The sequence below is a fragment of the Mobula hypostoma genome, chromosome 1 (genome assembly GCF_963921235.1).
Source record: "Mobula hypostoma chromosome 1, sMobHyp1.1, whole genome shotgun sequence".
NCBI classification, from domain to species: Eukaryota; Metazoa; Chordata; class Chondrichthyes; order Myliobatiformes; family Myliobatidae; genus Mobula; species Mobula hypostoma.
In genome coordinates, this window is record NC_086097.1 from 63,997,249 (window position 1) to 64,017,076 (window position 19,828).

Below are 19,828 nucleotides of genomic sequence, written 5' to 3' on the forward strand. Positions count from 1 at the left end.
GTCCATATAGACAACATCCACCGCTTTACCCTTGTCAATTTTCCTAGTAACCTCTTCAAAAAATTCAATAAGATTTGTCAAACATGGCCTTCCACACACAAATCCATGTTGACTGTTCCTAATCAGACCCTGTCTATCCAGATAATTATATATACCATCTCTAAGATTATTTTCCATTAATTTACCCACCACTGACATCAAACTTACAGGCTGATAATTGCTAGGTTTACTCTTAGAACCCTTTTTAAACAATGGAACTACATGAGCAGTACGCCAATCCTCTGGCGCCATCCCTGTTTCTAATAATATTTGAAATAGTTCTTAATATTTCTAATATTAGGAATATTATATTCTTTAATATTTCCTAATATTAAGGAATATTTGAAATATTTCTTAATCTTGACAAAGACATTAGGATTACATTGTCTTTTAAGTTTAAAGCTAAAACATAATTTTGGAGATGATATTCTCATCACTGATAAGAAAATTGACAAACAGTAATGTGCAATCTGCAAAAAAGAAGACAAACTGTAAAGAAAACGATTGCTGAGATCATGGGTTGCAAAGGGTCTTTGTAACTGAGTCTGTAGCTCCTAGAATTGGTTCTGAGTAGTGGTGAATGAAGTTATCCACACCACTTAAAGTGCTTGATGACTGTAGGGTAATAACTCTTCCTGAACCTGGTTGTGTGGTACCTAAAAGGCTTCTGCACCTCCTAGAAGAGCATTCGTGAGGTCTTTGATGATGGATGCTGCATTCTTGTGGCAATTCTGTGTAAATGTACTCCATGGTGCAAAAAGAAAAGAGAAATATTAAGCAGTTTCTTAATTTTTTAAGATGAATAAGTTGCCATACCTAGATAAAATATATCTTGGGATATTAAAAGAAGGAACTTTAACTTCACTAGTGGCAAACAATTGGAATTCATTCTAAGGACAGGATTGATCTTTCATTTAGAAAGTTGCAGTTTAATCAGATATAGTTGGCAATAATTTATTAAAAGAACAGCATGTCTGACTAATATATAAATCCGGCTAAGGAGTTAACATTGGGCAAAAAGAGTCTAGCATTTAATGTAATTTGGATGCATTTAAACAAGGCTCTTGTAAAGCATTCATGTGGAATGTGTTAAAGAACGTTGTGACCTAGTGTCATGGCAACAACCTTTCCCTCAATGTCAGCAAAACAAAAGCAGTAGTTGTTGACTTCAGGAAGGAGGGCAGTGGATGTACTCCTGTTTACGTCAATGGTGCAGAAGTTGAGAGGATTGACGGCTTTAAGTTCGTAAGTGTGAATATCAGCAATAGTTTGAATAGTTTGTCCTGGTCCAACCACATTGTCACTATGGCAAAGAAAGCTCACCAGTGCCTCTACTTCCTCAGGAAGCTAAAGAAATTTGTCCTCTCCTTATTGACCCTCACTACTTTTTATCAGTGCACCATAAAAAGCATCCTGTCTGGATGCATCATAGCTCTGCTAATGACCACAAGGAACTTCAGACTTGTGGATACAGCTGAACACATTGCAGAAACCAGCTCCGCCTCCATGGACTCTGTCTATACTTTTTGCTGTCTCAGTAGAGCAGCCAGCATAATCAGAGATTTTAAGCAATCCAGATGTTCTCTCTTCTCCCCGTGCCATTGGGCAGAAGATACGAAAACCTCAAAGCACATACCAGCAGATTCAATGTCAGCTTCTATCCTATTGAACAGTTCCCTAGACTGATAAAAGAAACACTTGACTTTATAATCTACTTCGCTATGTCTTTGCACCTGCATTAGACTTTCTGTGTAATACTTTATTATGCACTCTTATGTTCTACCTTGTACTACCACAGCACTGTTAAAATGAATTGATCTGAATGGGCGGTATGCAGGACAAGTTTTTCAATGTACTTTATGACAATAATCTACCAATTTACATGGCTGGTGACCATTTTAGTGCAAGCATATCGGATCCAAGGGAGAATTTAATAAATTATATCCAAAATTAGTTCAGTGGCAAGAAACAAAGGATAATGATGGTTTAGTATTGTATTTGTGACTGGAAGGCTCTTCCTTGTCCTGAGAACTGCAACACAGCACATGATCCCTTATATATTTATGATAATCACTTGTATGTACAGCAAGTAATAAACTACAGTTTGCAGATGATACAAAAATTGACCACATCCCCAACACAGTCCAAAATATAACCAGGAATAATACTGTAACTGGAAAATAAGAGAATAGCAATGATGATTAACTTTTTTTAAAGCATATCCTCTATATACTAAAAACTTGGCATTGGGTTACTTAATACAGTTGCATCCCCCCTTTTAAGAATTTTGTGATTGAATTAATTGGACCCCCATTTGACCGACACTGTAGTTTTAAAGGATCTGCATACCTCACAGATCTGTCTCAACTCGGCATGGGCCAAAATCATAATGCTCCAGTTCAATTTGAGGTCTCAAAAACTGCAGTAATCAGTTAAAGCTTTGAAATGTTTTTCATTTCTTTGTTTCATTATATATTATATATTCATCAATATTTGAGTTACTGGCTGTCTTGTCAAAGTTTTGCGTCAATGGAATTTTTGGAAAGTGTTGATGACATTAAGTCATATCAATTTTTGTAAAATATTTGAGTCTCCAGAATGCAAAATATCTGCATCTTCAGTTTTGACCAGTTTTTAAAGCAAGTATTAGCATGCAATAAAAGTAGTCCAACACAGGAACTAAAGATTAGCACAGGAGGTTTATTTATCACCCACACAGGATCTTTCAGAGTCTAGGGGAATTTTTTTGCTGATGTACTTTTTTCCATTGAATTATTTTACCATGTTTAAAAATTTTATTAAATCAAACATGGATTTTGTTAATTGTATATTTAATTCCTCTAAAGGAAAGATGTTACATGTTTGGGAAGAAGGGTTGCTCTTTTAGGTTTACTGAAGATTAGTGAAACGAACTGTGCTGTGTACTGTAGAAACGTACTCCACAGAAAGCGGCCGTTCAGCTCAACAAGTCTATTCATCTGTCTCGCTTAATCCCACTTTCCAGTTTTTGCCTCATAGCCTTGTAGGTTAGAGCATATCAAATGTTTGTTTATGCTCTTTTTTTAAAAAAGAGGTTAGCAATAATAGCACTGGCCCTTCCTACAGCATGTGCTCTCGTACAGAAAAATGGCACTGTCCTCAAACTGATAACATTTGTTGTTGAATTTCTTTAGTTTTCATTTTAAATTGCACCAGTTTCATTGTTACCTTGTGCTGACTGAAATATTGATAGCTTCCCACACCTTTAATCAGGGGCTTTCACTATCTAGAATGACAAAGATAAAAAGTCCAAGTTTATGAGAAGGACAAACAACTTTAAATGTGTGGGATGGTGTTAAGAGCAAAATGTAGATTTTTTTAATGCTATATGTTTCAATTTTCGTTTTCATTTTAAAAGATGTTTAATCAGCCACTTAAGTTGTAGCTGTTTTAATTTGCCATATAAATGAAAAATTTTAAACTGCAGATGATGGAAATCTGAAAGAAAAACAAAATATTCTGGTAGCTCCCAGCAGATTATAAACTTGAAATCTTAATTCTTTTTCCAGAGATGCTGCATGATGTGTTTTTTTGAAAAAAAATCCACCATTTTCTGTTTTTGTCTTTTTACGTACATACTCCAATTTTATGATAACTGCAGGAAGAATTTTTTTGTCTTGCATCATGTTGGTTGTATATAATGTTTCATCATGTGCACTTCCTAACGTTTTGAGATCATTATGAGCAAATCGTGAGATATTAACCCATAAGTGGATTCCATTGCATTTTATACATTGTGGTAAAATGCTACCATTCTAATCAAGGAAATGGCCACATGTGGACAATAATATGGTGGGGTGGTGGCGAGTGCTATGGAGGAAGAGGGTGGTGCTTAGAATGAATGAAAAAGCAAACATATCTACTTTTCACTTTGCCTAGCTACAAATGTTAGTGAGTTGACCCATAAGCTTGCTTAATTTGATTATGGATTAAAATAGATAAAGAAAAGTGCAGTAGAACAGAGGGATCTAGGAATAATGGTGCATAGTTCCCTGAAGGTGGAAACTCATGTGGATAGGGTAGTGAAGAAAGTTTTTGGTATGCTGGCCTTTATAAATCAGAGCATTGAGTATAGGAGTTGGGATGTAATGTTGAAATTGTACAAGGCATTGGTAAGGCCAAATTTGGAGTATTGTGTACAGTTCTGGTCACCGAATTATAGGAAAGATGTCAACAAAATTGAGAGAGTACAGAGAGGATTTACTAGACTGTTACCTGGGTTTCCTCTCCTAAGTTACAGAGAAAGGTTGAACAAGTTAGGTCTTTATTCTTTGGAGCGTAGAAGGTTAAGGGGAGACTTGATAGAGGTATTTAAAATTATGAGGGGGATAGATAGAATTAACCTGGATAGGCTTTTTCCATTGAGAGTAGGGGAGATTCAAACAAGAGGACATGAGTTGAGAGTTAAGGGGCAAAAGTTTAGGGGTAACATGAGGGGGAACTTCTTTACTCAGAGAGTGGTAGTTGTGTGGAACGAGCTTCCAGCAGAAGTGGTTGAGGCAGGTTCATTTAAAGTTAAATTGGATAGGTATGTGGACAGGAAAGGAATGGAGGGTTATGGGCTGAGTGCAGGTCGATGGGACTAGATGAGAGTAAGCGTTCGGCACGGACTAGAAGGGCCGAGATGGCTTGTTTCCGTGCTGTAATTGTTATATGGTTATATGGTTATATAAAACTTGCATTTAGGTTATATTCAGGCCATGCCAATGTGTGGTAAAGTCAATGAATTACTTCTGAAGTGTCGTCCTTCTTATAAATTGCTTAGAACAAACCCCTACCATAAGCCATGTGATGGTGGTCAAATAATCTGATTATTTGAAATGTTGGTTGGAGAATATTAAAGTAAGGAAATCAATTGAAATAATTGACTAAGGACAATTCCCCTTATTTTCTTCAAAATTGTTTCATACAATCTTTTGCATCCACCTGACACAATATATGGGATTACAATCTAATGTTTCACCAGAAAGACTACACTTCCAACAGCAAATATTGAGCACTTGTTAAGATTTTTCCCAAAAGTTAGCTTTAGCTAAGTAGAATTGATGTTTATGAAAAGCGATAGAAATGGCTTATGTCCACATTCTAGAAATCTGATACTGGAAATGTTATGTTTCTTGGTTTAGAGTTGTATAATGTAAAAAGTTTAGTCCTTAGAGTTTCTGATATTCAACTGTTTATCATTAGCTGTTGTATTTAAGTTGGCAGCATGCAGCATTTTTCTTCAAAATTGTGTAGGTACATATAAAATAATATCAATCAAAAAGAAAAGTCAACACGTCTTAGTATTCAAAAGTTCAAAGTTTACAGTAAATTTATTATCAAGATACTTATATCACCCTATACAACCCTGAGATTCATTTTCTTGCGGGCATACTCAATTCCAGATAGAATAATAACCATAATAGAATCAATGAAAGACTGCACCAACTTCGTCATTCAACCACTGTGCAAAAGATAACAAACTGCAAATACAAAAAGAAAGAAAGAATAACAATAAATGAATAAGCAATAAATACTGAGAACATGAGATGAACAGTCCTTCAAAGTGAGTCCATAGGTTGTGGCAAGTGAAGTTATCCCCTTTGGTTCAAGAGCCTGATGGTTCGGTGTAGTAACTGTTCCTGAACCTGATGGTGTGAATCAAGAGACTCCTTTACCTTCCTGATGGCGACAGCAAGAAGAGAACACATGTAGAGGTGCTTAATATTTCTGACCCTCTCCATCTGTCATCCTGTGATGAGGATTGGCTCGTGGACCTCTGCTTTCCTTCCCGAAGTCAATAATCAGCTCCTTGATCTTGACGGCATTGAGAGAGAGGTTCTTGTTGTGGCACCACTCAATCAGATTTTCAATCTCCCTCCTATATGCTGATTTGGCCAATGACGATGATGATGTCAGCAAACTTAAATATGGCATTGGAGCTGCACTTAGTATAAATGAGTAGAGCAGGGGCTAATCTCACAGCCTTGTGATGCACCTGTGCTGATGGAGATTGTGGAGGAGACATTGTTGCCAATTTGAACTGATTGGGGTCTACAGCTGAGGAAATCAGGGTTCCAGTTGCTCAAGGAGGTATTGAGGCCTCGGTCTAGGAGCTTATTGATTAGTTTTGTGGAGATGATAGTATTGAATGCAGAGTTGTCATTAACAAAGAGCATCCTGATGTTGACCTGTTGTGACAGTAGTCAAAACTGGAGCGAATCCAAGTCACTTCTCAGGCAGGAGTTGACAGATTCATCCCCAGCCTCTCAAAGCACATCATTGCAGTGGATGTAAGTGCTACTAGACGATAGTCATTAAAACAGGTTACCACGTTCTTCTTGGGCACCAGTAGGCACAAGTGAAGTCTGCTTGAAGCAAGTGGGTACCTCAGACTGCCGAAGCGAGAAATTAAAGATCTCAGTGAGCACTCTAGCCAGCTGATCGGCACATGTCTTTAATACCTGGCCATGTACCCTGTCTGGGCCCTGTGCTTCTCATGGGTTCACCCTCCTGAAGGCTGCTCACACATCGGTCAGGGAGATTGAAGGAGCTGTGGGAGTTCATGATGGTTCCACCATGTTTTGACGGTCAAAGCGAGCATGGAAGGCATTGAGCTTTAACTGGAAGCGAAGCCCTGTTGTTGCCCATGTCACCTGATTTGACTTCTTAAGACATGATGGCATTTAAACCTTGCCACATCTGTCGAGCATCCTTTATTGAATCAAGTTTAGTCCGACCAGTACATTCATAGGGAGTGTTCATTTCCATTTGCTATAGAATCATAAGTAGTGGTTTTTGGGTTATTCCCTTGCCCTTTATCTATAATGTTGAATTTCCTTATTCTTTTCAAGCCAAAACTGATCCATTTTTCATTCAGTGGAAGGTTTGGGACTTACAGAATCACTTGCTGTGCAAGGGAGATCAGAAAATGGCAGAATCAGTACTGGTAGGACCTATGCTTGTGGTTGGTGAGTGGTGGACAGGTCAGCTGCATTGCAGAGGCCCTAGTGACAACATGGTCAAAATCCAACTGTATCCATATCATTGTTGCATGAAGGAAGTCATTGGAGAAAAGTACTGATAGGTATGAAGCAGCCTCTTTATTCAACAAAATACGATGCAGCATCAAACAGAAGATGCTTTTGGTGGGAACATCTACCTATGCCCAGCACTACACACATTTTATATGCTAAAGATCAAAAAAATTCAGGACAATTCAAACAAATCCATTTTTACAATGCCCTCTTGAACTATACATATAACCATTTAAAATGTCTGGATCTTCCCACCATCACACCCAAAACAAGTGCTAATACCTGTCGCATCTGTGCAGCGAAATGTTGATTGGACTCATGCATATGCAGACATTCAGCTAAGTGCATGTTTCCTGTTCTGTCTGGTCTGTGATTCAAGGCTTTTAGGAACCTATTGTTCAGAGCCGCACTAAAGTCAAATCCACAATCCATATTCAGATCTAAAGGCCGAGGTTATCCACTAAGTGTGCTAAACCCAAAAATCGCTCTAACAGTCCCTCCTCATGGACCTCCTGGACAAAAATAAATTTGTATCAGGAAATGTTGACCTTAAGGAGGACCTATTTAAATAGGCCAGCAGAAATGCCCTGCCTCGGAATCCCCCCCCCCCCCATTATTTTGAATGCATCTGTATCTACATCTACCCTATCATCCCTAATTGCTACCTACAAAATACTAAACAGAGAGATTGTTCCAGAAATTTGAAGAATGGTCTTCAGAAATACAGCTTTGTTCGTAAGTCTGTTGCCTCCTTCCCTGCTGGCCGATTGCAGTTTAATCACATTCCTTGTCTGTACCCCTTCATTCTCTGGTAGCTGAAACTCTCTCTTCCAGGGACAGCAGCAAGGTAAGTGCATCAGGCTTACAGGCCCTCTCATCAATGGAAGGGGTTGGGGTGGTCTCTATCCGAATGACTGCAAGGGCCTCCCCCCAGTGGCACCCCCTTCCAAAATGTCCAGTCAATCACTGGCCTGTCTACTGAAAGGACCCGGCTCATTTGTATTCACTCCCCATTCAGGCTGGGGTGATTGCCTTCAGATGCCATGTGCAATCTTCCTCTGTCTGCCTTGCCATCAGTTGTGAAACCTGATGTCTCTGATGTAACCTAAATCCCACTCCATCTATTTTCCCCAATATCTTTTCTATGTTAATCAACTAATCATCTACTTCCAGCAACCAGCCTTCATTACATGGGTTTCTGTCACGCTGTTGGTGTCTTCTGCCTTTGCATTTTGCTGTGGGTATGTTTCCATCAACTGTGGTCAGGCCTGGTGTGGCTGGCTGATGTTCATCTCCTAGGTTCTCTGAAATTACATGGTTACTGGGTACATTTGATCCCCCACTCTGTCTTTGGGGCCAACAAGAAGGTGAGTCATACAGTTTAATCTGAGTTCAGTGTCTCCACTGGCTGCCTCACTGAGTCTGCACACAGACACAGGTGTCACTTGTTAAAAGTACCATCTGTGATCCTATCCATCTGGGGGAAAACCCTACCCTTTCTGGCAGCACCCTCACCATGGGTGACTATCCCCTTTCCTTCTGGCTCTCCCTGATCAGCAATGTGCTGCTGTTTTGCTCGGTCCTTCAACACTTTTAAGTTGTTTACAAAGGTCTTTCACATACTGTGTCATTCTATCCCTGTAAGCCCCAGGCTCCCCACAGCCTGTAATTACCCCATAATGGAGTCACATTGCTCACCCCATCAATAGGGGCTGCGACTTACTGTGCAGTTTGGGGATTGCTCGCTATGTTATCAGGATTCCTGGTAATACATCAACCCATGTCTTTCCTGTCTCGGCTATAGCTTTGCCTAAGGCATTCTTGATTGTTCGGTTCATCCTTTCTACCATTCCTGAATTCTGAGGGTGGTAGGGTACTTGGAACTGTTGTTGAACCCCTAACAGTCGGCACATTTCCTTCATCACTTTCCCTGTGACGTGCTCCTGATCCAAGTCCACCTGGACTGGAGTTCGCCACCTTGGGGGGATTTTCTGGTCTCGAATCCGTGCACTTATTTCAAAAAGTCAACAATTATACCAGTGCCTAAGAAGAATAATGTGAGCTGCCTTTATGATTATTGCCCGGTTGCACTCACATCTACAATGATGAAATGCTTTGAGAGGTTGGTTATGACTATACTGAACTCCAACCTCAGCAAGGACCTGGACCCATTGCAATTTGCCTATCGCCACAATAGGTCAACAGCAGATGCAATCTCAGTGGCTCTCCACACGGCTTTAGACCACCTGGATGACACAAGCACCTATGTCACGATGCTGGTTCATCGACTATAGCTCAGCATATAATACCATCATTCCCACAATCCTGACTGAGAAGTTGCAGAACCTGGGCCTCTGTACCTCCCTCTGTAACTGGATCCTCAACTTTCTAACTGGAAGACCACAATCTGTGCGGATTGGTGATAACATCTCCTCCTCGCTGACGGTCAACACTGGTGTACTTCAGGGGTGTGTGCTTAACCCACTGCTGTACTCTCTCTATACCCATGACTGTGTGGCTAGGCATAGCTCATATATGGTACGATCTATAAATTTGCTGATGATACAGCCACTGTTGGTAGAATCTCAGATGGTGACAAGAGGGCATAAAGGAGTGAGATATGCCAGCTAGTGGAGAGGTGTCGCGGCAACAACCTTGCACTCAACGTCAGGAAGATGAAAGAGCTGATGGTGGACTACAAGAGGATAAGATGAAGGAACACATACCAATCCTTATAAAGGGATCAGAAGTGGAGAGAGTGAGCCGTTTCAAGTTCCTGGGGGTCAAGATCTCCGAGGACCTAACCTGGTCCCAACATATCAATGCAGTTATAAAGAAGACAAGACAGCAACTTTTCTTCATTCGGAGTTTGTAGAGATTTGGTATGTCAACAAATACACTCAAAACTTCTATAGATGTAGTGTGGAGAGCATTCTGACAGGCTGCATGACTGTCTGGTATGGGGGGGGAGGGGGCTACTGCACAGGACCAAAAGAAACTGCAGAGTGTTGTAAATTTAGTTGGCTCCATCTTAATTAGCAGCCTACAAAGTACCCAGGACATTTTTAAGGAGCAAGAGGATAAGACGTGAGAGAATAGGACCAATCAAGTGTGGCAGTGGAATAGTGTGTATGGAACCAGAGGAGGTAGTGGAGATACTTAATGAATACTTTGCTTCAGTATTCACTACGGAAAAGGACCTTGGCGATTGAAGGGATGACTTACAGCGGACTGAAAAGCTTGAGCGTATAGACAATAAGAAAGAAGATGTGCTGGAGTTTTGGAAAGCATCAAATTGGATAAGTCACTGGGACCCAATGAAATATACCCTAGGCTATAGTGGGAGGTGAGGGAGAAGATTGCTGAGCCTCTGGCAATGATCTTTGCATCATCAATGGGGACGGGAGAGATTCCGGAGGATTGGAGGGTTGCTGACGTTGTCCCTTATTCAAGAAGTTGAGGATGCCATAGTCTACCTGCTGAACCATGTCTACGCCCACCTGGACAAGCCAGCGAGCACTGTGAGGGTTATGTTTTTTGACTTCTCCAGTGCGTTCAACACCATCCACCCTGCTCTGCTGGGGGAGAAGCTGACAGCGATGCAGGTGGATGCTTCCCTGGTATCATGGATTCTTGATTACCTGTCTGGCAGACCACAGTACGTATGCTTGCAACACTGTGTGTCCGACAGAGTGATCAGCAGCACTGGGGCTCCACAGGGGACTGTCTTGTCTCCCTTTCTCTTCATCATTTACACCTTGGACTTCAACTACTGCACAGAGTCTTGTCATCCTCAGAAGTTTTCTGATGACTCTGCCATTGTTGGATGCATCAGCAAGGGAGATGAGGTTGAGTACAGGGCTATGGTAGGAAACTTTGTCACATGGTGTGAGCAGAATTATCTGCAGCTTAATGTGAAAAAGACTAAGGAGCTGGTGGTAGACCTGAGGAGAGCGAAGGTACCGGTGACCCCTGTTTCCATCCAGGGGTCAGTGTGGACATGGTGGAGGATTACAAATACCTGGGGATACGAATTGACAATAAACTGGACTGGTCAAAGAACACTGAGGCTGTCTACAAGAAGGGTCAGAGCCGTCTCTATTTCCTGAGGAGACTGAGGTCCTTTAACATCTGCCGGACGATGCTGAGGATGTTCGAGTCTGTGGTGGCCAGTGCTATCATGTTTACTGTTGTGTGCTGGGGCAGTAGGCTGAGGGTTGCAGACACCAACAGAATCAACAAACTCATTCAGAAGGCCAGTGATGTTGTGGGGATGGAACTGGGCTCTCTGACGGTGGTGTCTGAAAAGAGGATGCTGTCCAAGTTGCATGCCATCTTGGACAATGTATCCCATCCACTACATAATGTACTGGGTGGGCACAGGAGTACATTCAGCCAGAGACTCATTCCACCGGGATGCAACACAGAGCGTCATAGGAAGTCATTCCTGCCTGTGGCCATCAAATTTTACAGCTCCTCCCTTGGAGGATCAGACACCCTGAGCCAATAGGCTGGTCCTGGACTTATTTCCTGGCATAATTTACATATTACTGTTTAACTATTTATGGTTTTATTACTATTTATTATTTATGGTGCAACTGTAACGAAAACCAATTTCCCCTGGGAGTAATAAAGTATGACTATGACTACTAAGAAAGGGAGTAGAGATAGCCCAGGAAATTGTAAACCAGTGAGTCATACTTCAGTGGTTGGTAAGTTGATGGAGAAGATCCTGAGAGGCAGGATTTATGAACATTTGGAGAGGCATAATATGATTAGGAATAGTCAGCATAGCTTTGTCAAAGGCAGGTTGTGCCTTACGAGCCTGATTGAGTTTTTTGAGGATGTGACGAAACACATTAATGAAGGTAGAGCAGTAGATGTAGTATATGTGGATTTCAACAAGGCATTTGATAAGGTACCCCATGCACAGCTTATTGAGAAAGTAAGGAGGCATGGGATCTAAAGGGACCTTGCTTTGTGGATCCAAAATTGGCTTGCTCACAGAAGGCAAAGAGTGGTTGTAGATGGGTCATATTCTACAATGGAGGTCGGTGACCAGTGGAGTGCCTCAGGGATCTGTTCTGGGACCCCTACTCTTCGTGATTTTTATAAATGACCTGGATGAGCAAGTGGAGGGATGTGTTAGTAAACTTGCTGATGACACAAAGGTTGGGGATGGTGTGGATAGTGTGGAGGGCTGTCAGAGGTTACAGCAGAACATCGATAGCATGCAAAACTGGGCTGACGAGTAGCAGATGGAGTTCAACCCAGGTAAGTGTGAGGTGGTTCATTTTGGTAGGTCAAATATGATGGCGGAATATAGTATTAATGGTAAGACTCTTGGCAATGTGGAAGATCAGAGGAATCTTGGGGTCCGAGTCCATAGGACATCCAAAGCTGCTGCACAGATTGGCTGTGTGGTTAAGAAGGCATATGGTGTATTGGCCTTCATCAACTGTGGGATTGAGTTCAAGAGCCAAGAGGTAATGTTACAGCTATATAGGAACCTGGTCAGACCCCACTTGGAGCACTGTGCTCAGTTCTGGTCACCTCACTGCAGGAAGGATGTAGAAGCTATAAAAAGGGTGCAGAGGAGACTTACAAGGATGTCGCCTGGATTGGGGAGCATGCCTTATGAGAATAGGTTGAGTAAACTTGGCCTTTTCTCCTTGGAGCGGTGGAGGATGAGAGGTGACCCGATAGAGGTGTATAAGATGATGGGAGGCATTGATCGTGTGGATAGTCAGAGGCTTTTTCTCGGGGCTGAAATAGCTAACATGAGAGGGCACAGTTTTAAAGTGCTTGGAAGTAGATACAAAGGAGATGTCAGGGGTAAGGTTTCTACGCAGAGAGTGGTGAGTGCGTGGAATGGGCTACCAGCGATGGTGGTGGAGGCAGATACAATAGGAACACTTGGATAGATACATGGAGCTTAGAAAAATAGAAAGCTAGGGGTGACCCTAGGTAATTTCTAAAGTAAGTACATGTTTGGCACAACATTGTGGGCCAAAGGGCCTGTATTGTGCTGTAGGTTTTCTATGTTTCGATGAGCGTTGTCTCAGAAAGGCAGTGTCCATTATTAAGGACCTCCAGCACCCAGGGAATGAATGCCCTTTTACTCACTGTTACCATCGGGTAGGAGGTATAGAAGCCTGAAGGCGCACACTCAGCGATTCAGGAACAGCTTCTTCCCTTCTACCATCCAATTCCTAAATGGACATTGAACCTGTGAACACTACCTCACTTTTTAAATATATATTATTTGTTTTTTGCATGATTTTTAATGTATTCAATATATATGTTGTATATACATACTGTACTGTAATTGATTTACATATTTTTTATTTCTTTTTCCCCTTCTATATTATGTATTGCATTTAACTGCTGTTGCTAAGTTAACAAATTTCACGTCACATGCCGGTGATAATAAACCTGATTCTGATTCTGACCTCTTCATATAATTTTTCTAAACTGTAGTAGTTTCTTCCTGCACACTTGCAATTTCAATTGCCTCTTGTCCCTCTGCTGCCTTCTTCACACTGATGTCTGCCCACTCATTTCCTCTCTGCTCCTTACGCTGCCCTCTCTGGTGAGCTTTTACTTTAATTACTGCCACCTCTGCTGACAGACTCACTGCTTCAAGCAGTTGTTCTATTAAGTGCCTGTGCTGAATACATGCACCTGTTGAGGTTACAAATTCCCGTCGTGCTTATGCCATCAGATAATCATTCACCACCCCGAGGGCATACCGGCTGTCTGTGTGTGTGTATATATACTTGTCTGCCTTTACTGTAGCTCAGTGCTTCTATCAGGGCTACCAGTTCTACTACCTGAGCTGAGCAACCCCCGGCAGTGCTCCTGAAGATAATTCTTCACCTGTTTCCTTTACTACAACTCACCCCATCTGTGGCTTCCTGCCTATGTACCTCTGAGACCCATCTTTAAAAATTTCCTCTGCTTCCCCTTCCAGAGGTGTTTCCTTCACACTGATATCATCTTCCTGCTCTATTTCCATTTGGCACTCGTGAGCCTCCCCCTGTTAGGATGGTGCTTGCAGGATTCATTCCAGTGTCCCTAACTATCGTGACTGACTTGTCTTTGGGGATGAGAACCAGCTCCCAAAGCTGCCCTCTGCTGTTGGTGGCTGCTCTCAGCCTCCCTGTATTCAGGAGCTCTACAATGGTATGGGCTGTGTGTAGTATGACTTGTCCCATCATTACGACTTGCACTGCCCACACGGTGCAGTCTAAAGCTGCTACACAGCGGGGAAGTCCTGCTGCAATGGGTGTCTGTTTCATTGCCTTCTTGTGTCCTCATCGTTCTGCACCACTACTGCATTATAATACCCTCCCTCATTGCTGCTGTATAGGTGAAAGGGGTGAGCCACATCTGGTATCCTAGTGCAAATGCAGAAACTAGGGCTTCCTTGATATCTGTAAAAGCCTTTAGCACCCCCCCCCCCCCCACAATTACCTTATGTGCATCTGCACATCTCAAAGCAGGGCAGGATTGTGCAGCTGTACTGTGTAGTGTCACACAAGTTCCTGTCTCTAACTTTTTGGGGAAGAGCAATTTCCAAGCTTGTACTTTGGTTCTCTGGAGAGTGCAGGGCATGGAGAAAGAGAAGATAATATGCTTTTACAAAGTGAAGAGAATATGAAGTGAAAATTGCCAAGCTGCAAACTTCGAAATGGGAATATGAAGGGGAGAGATTGAAGAGGCAGAATTGTCTCCTCTCTCAGTCTCTGTTGTATTTGTTTTTGTGATTGTGTGTCTAGGAGTCATTGGAACAGATCTTATTTTGCCCCAGAAATTGCTACCTACTTGCACAACACCACACTGTTTGCCAAAGGTCCATTTTCATTAGAAACCCAGCAATGAATGCAGCATTGGGTTGTCTTAACACAGGCAGCCATTTGTATTCACAGAGCCCTTTTGAGCACCAGAAAGGCCCATCTGCCCAGTTCCATAGACTTTCAACATTGTCATTGTGATCAAGATCATTGAAGCTTTGTGAATGTCTTTGACAATAACGAGCATTCTGCAAAAATCAGCTATATTAAAGTTTAAAGTATATAGGTAAATAATAATGGTATCTTTAAATTTAAAACTACATCAATATAGTAACTTTAAAAAAACACTAAAACAAAATAAGTACTGAAAACATTACTCCAAACACTAGCGTCAGGGACTGCCATACTTGTACCAGATTTAACCTGGCACAGATTCAGGGAGCTTTTCAGCTCAAGAGCTAGAATGCCTGTGGAAGATTTTGCAACCTTGTTATATTCCTTGAAGAGTTCATCAGAGAAGCACAGGGCAGGCAGAAGATATCACTGCCAATTTAGACTGAATCCAGTACTGGAAACTTGGACTCCAAGAATGTTCCTGGCGTTAGTGTCATGACTTACCCATGTGCCCATAAATATCCTGCCACTATAAACTTTTGTGTATTTTTAAAATCAAGTTAGTGATGGAAAGAGGAGAAATTATCATGTCAAAAGCACAGTCATGCTACAATCCAGCATTTGGTGTTAGTATCAAAGCATACCATTCTGAAGTTGGAACATTTGGTTACATACTCCTTTTAACTTCGGTCAAGGACCAAGCAATTCTAGATTTCAAAATAACAATGAAAAATAAGGGTTCTCATTCTTTTTAATCATATTTGATTATTTGCCAACATTTACCTGAAATCCCTGTTGCCATAGTGACAACCCCATTGATTTACCCTGTAGATTAGAGTAGAAAAGGTAAATTAAGCTCACTTTTTTCATATTTTATAAATTCTCCTCAGGTGACTGCAGGGTTCTATTCATATAAATTGTTCATAAGCCAGAAAGTTCACAGGTTAGAATTGCAGCTCCAGATGAAGTTCACATCCCCCCCCCCCCCCCACACACACACACACACACACACACACACACAGCAGGAGATGCTTGCAGCCCCACAGCAGCCAACAGATCTATTCTACTGGTCTCCCAAACAAACGTACAGGCTGTACTTCAGACAGGTGTAGGGGAAACCTGTACTTTATTGCAATATTTTTATTTATCAGAGTCTAAATGTGTTTTAAGTTCACTTAGTTTCTATTTATTTAAATCAATCTTGTATGTAAAACTCTTCCAATATTTAGCAGATTTTGATGGAAGGTGAGTCTCCATCTCCCCGCTTGCCTCCTATCAGGACATATTGTGCCTTTCAAGATCCTACAAAGTGTTTCACTGCCAATGAATTACCTATCCTTGGAGTCATTGAAAAATCTGGAAATATAGTGGTCTTCTGCAAGAGACAGTTACAAAATAATATATCTTATATTTATTTGGATTATTTCCTTTTTTCACAAGCAGGGATTTTCCCAAAAATATACGAAGGATTTTTGTAAAGATTTAATAGGAAGAAGAGTGTGAACTGATCTTACTAGCAGTAAAGGAGCTTGACATTCATTACTCTGAAGCCTTTGTTAGTTTTGTAATGCCCATTGTCATGTTTCAACAGTATCCCTATCATAATTAATTGTTTAGCAGAAGACAACTTAAATATACATTTGTATGCAAATATAGAAGAATGTTTACATTAAATATGAAGCTTTAACTTTATTAATTTGCAATGTTTTTCAAACAGCTCCTTGACGTAGTTTCTCATCTTGCCCGACAAAACTTGCGTATCCTTGTCCTTGGGCGCAGGCACATGTTGAAAGGAACACGGAACTGGGACAAGGGCCATATGGCTGCCATACAGAAATATGCGGACTGCTTCTTTACCTCAAATATGTAAGTTAAGTTTTAAAGTAATAAGTAAAAAGGAAAATTTCAGAAAAAGCTATCACCCCATCTTAGCATAAAGAATTTAATAATTTCCAATACCAGAGTTAAAAGAAAGGTAAAGAAGGGTTGTTGGATTAATCATGCCTGTCTAATCAAGAAAACATGGTGGAGTGGGGCTATGTTTTCAGCTCTTTCAGACAGCTGGTACAGGGCAATGAGCCAAATGATTTTGTTCTTCTAAGTATAGTTTTGAAGTAATTATAAGACTATAAGACCATAAGATATAGGAGCAGAATTAGGCCATTTGGCCCATTGAGTCTGCTCTACCATTTCATTATGTCTGATCCAATTTTCTTCTCAGCCCCAATCTCCTGTCCGCTCCCCATAGCCCTGACCAATTAAGAAACTATCAATCTCTGCCTGAAATATACATAAAGACTTGGCCTCTGCTGCTACCTTCCACTGAATTCCACAGAATCTTCACTCTCTGGCTGAAGAGAATCCCTCTCATCTCCATCTAAAAGGATGTCTCTCTATTCTGAGGCCGTGTCCTCTGGTCTTAGACTCTCCCACCACAGGAAACATCCTCTCTACATCCAATCTATCAAGGTCTTTCACCATTCGATAGGTTTCGTTTTTTTGTAATTTATTTTTTATTGAATTTCATCATCAAACAAACATTTCCATAAGAAGTATTTCAGATACTGTACATATATATCATATAATCATATTTGTCACAAATCTCCACATAACATTTATCTGAGGTATACACTTATAGAAAGGAGAGGAAAGAAAGATCAATCAAAAGAAGAAAACTATGTACAGAGTAGGAAGTGATTTTTTTTTTACAACATATTCATTGACTTGTGAGAATAAAATCAGGCTTATGAGGTGTTATGTAGTTAAACCATTTTTTCCAGTATGAATAAAATTGTTCCAGCATATGATCAACAGATGCTGTTATCTTCTCCATTTTGTAAATGTCCATTGTAATTTCCATCCATACATTTAAAGTTGGGCTCTCCTGTGATAACCATTTCCTGGTAAGGGTCTTTTTACCAGCCACCAAGCTGTACATTCATTAAATATTTATCTCTTTTCAACCATTCTTGAGGTATATACCCAAAATATAGGGTCTTACTCTCTAAGGGTATTTCACATTTAAAGATGTCTTGTAGGGCATTATGTATCCCACTGCAATAGTTTTTGCTAACGGGGCATTCCCAGAAAATGTCATAATGGTTTGCATTTTGATTTCCACAATTTCTCCAGCAAACAGGGGGGTTACTATCATAATGGGATTTCTGAGAGGGTGTAATAAAATATCTTGTTGAGTTTTTCCACCCGAACTCCCTCCGTTTCTGTGAACTGGTACACTTCCATTGATACCTCCATATTATTGTCCAGTCTTCCTCAGATATTATTATTATTTGATAGGTTTCAATGAGGTCACCCCTCATTCTTCTGAATGCTGGTGAATACAGGCCTAGAGCCACCAGACACACCTCATATGACAAGCCCTTCTATCTGGAATCATTTTCATGAACTTCCTTTGAACTCTCTCCAGTTTCAGCACATCCTTTCTACAATAAGGGGCCCAAACCTGCTCAAAATACTCTGAGAAAGGCCTCACCAGTGCTTTCTAAAGTTTCAACATTACATCCTTGCTTTTATATTCTAGTCCTCTTGAAATGAATGTTAACATTGCACTTGCCTTCCTCACTGCAGATTAACCTGCAAATTAACCTTTAAGGGATCCTGCACAAGGACTCCCAAATCCTTTTGTTTCTCGGATTTTTGTATCTTCACTCCATTTAGAACAGGGATCCCCAACCCTTTTTGCACCGTGGACCGGTTTAATATTGACAATATTCTTGCGGATCGGCTGACAGCGGGTGGGGGGTGTTCAAGTTCAACAGTGCGTGATGGGGAATGAGGAAAGGTGCAGCTGACTCAAATCATATCGTTTCCTCGACAGTGGTTGGGGACTACTGATTTAGAAAATAGTCAACCCTATCATTTCTTTTGCCAAAGTGCATGGCCATACACTTTCTGACACTGGATACCATCTGCCATTCTTTGCCCATTCCCCTAATTTGGCTAAGTCCATGTGTAGCCTCTCTACTTCCTCAAAACTACCTGCCCTCCACCTATCTTCATATCGTCTGCAAACTTTGCAACAAAGCCATCAACCCCTTCATCCAAATCATTGACATAAAACGTAAAAAGAATCAGTCCCAACACAGACCCCTGTGGAACACCTCCAGTCACTGGCAGCCAGTCAGAAAAGGCTCTCTTTATTCCCATTCTTTGTCTCCTGCCAACTAGTCATCGCTTTATCCATGCCAGAATCTTTCCTATAATACCATGGGTTCATAGTCATAGTCATACTTTATTAATCCCAGGGGAAATTGGTTTTCGTTACAGTTGCTCCATAAATAATAAATAGTAATAGAACCATAAATAGTTAAATAGTAATGTGTAAATTATGCCAGTAAGTTATAAAATAAGTCCAGGACCAGTCTATCGGCTCAGGGTGTCTGACCCTCCAAGGGAGGAGTTGTAAAGTTTGATGGCCACAGGCAGGAATGACTTCCTGTGACGCTCAGTGCTGCATCTCGGTGGATTGAGTCTCTGGCTGAAGGTGCTCCTGTGCCCGCCCAGTACATTATGTAGTGGATGGGAGACATTGTCCAAGATGGCATGCAACTTAGACAGCACCCTCTTTTCAGACACCACCATGAGAGAGTCCAGTTCCACCCCCACAACATCACTGGCCTTACGAATGAGTTTGTTGATTCTGTTGGTGTCTGCCACCCTCAGCCTGCTGCCCCAGCACACAACAGTAAACATGATAGCACTGGCCACCACAGACTCGTAGAACATCCCCAGCATCGTCCAGCAGATGTTAAAGGACCTCGGTCTCCTCAGGAAATACAGACGGCTCTGACCCTTCTTGCA

At 41.2% G+C, this 19,828-nt stretch overlaps 1 protein-coding gene across 6 annotated transcripts in view; it reads left to right on the top strand.

Moving 5' to 3' along the window:
- Positions 1 to 19,828, top strand: part of prorp (protein only RNase P catalytic subunit) — a 73,924-nt gene that overhangs the window by 40,257 nt on the left and 13,839 nt on the right. For all 6 annotated transcript variants that reach the window (XR_010018172.1, XM_063049836.1, XM_063049829.1 and 3 more), the window contains one exon: positions 16,725 to 16,873. Coding sequence is in view for 5 of the 6 variants with exons in the window: in XM_063049836.1 (XP_062905906.1) it covers positions 16,725 to 16,873 (149 nt within the window). In the remaining variant the exon portion in view is untranslated. The remainder of the gene's footprint in view (positions 1 to 16,724; positions 16,874 to 19,828) is intronic.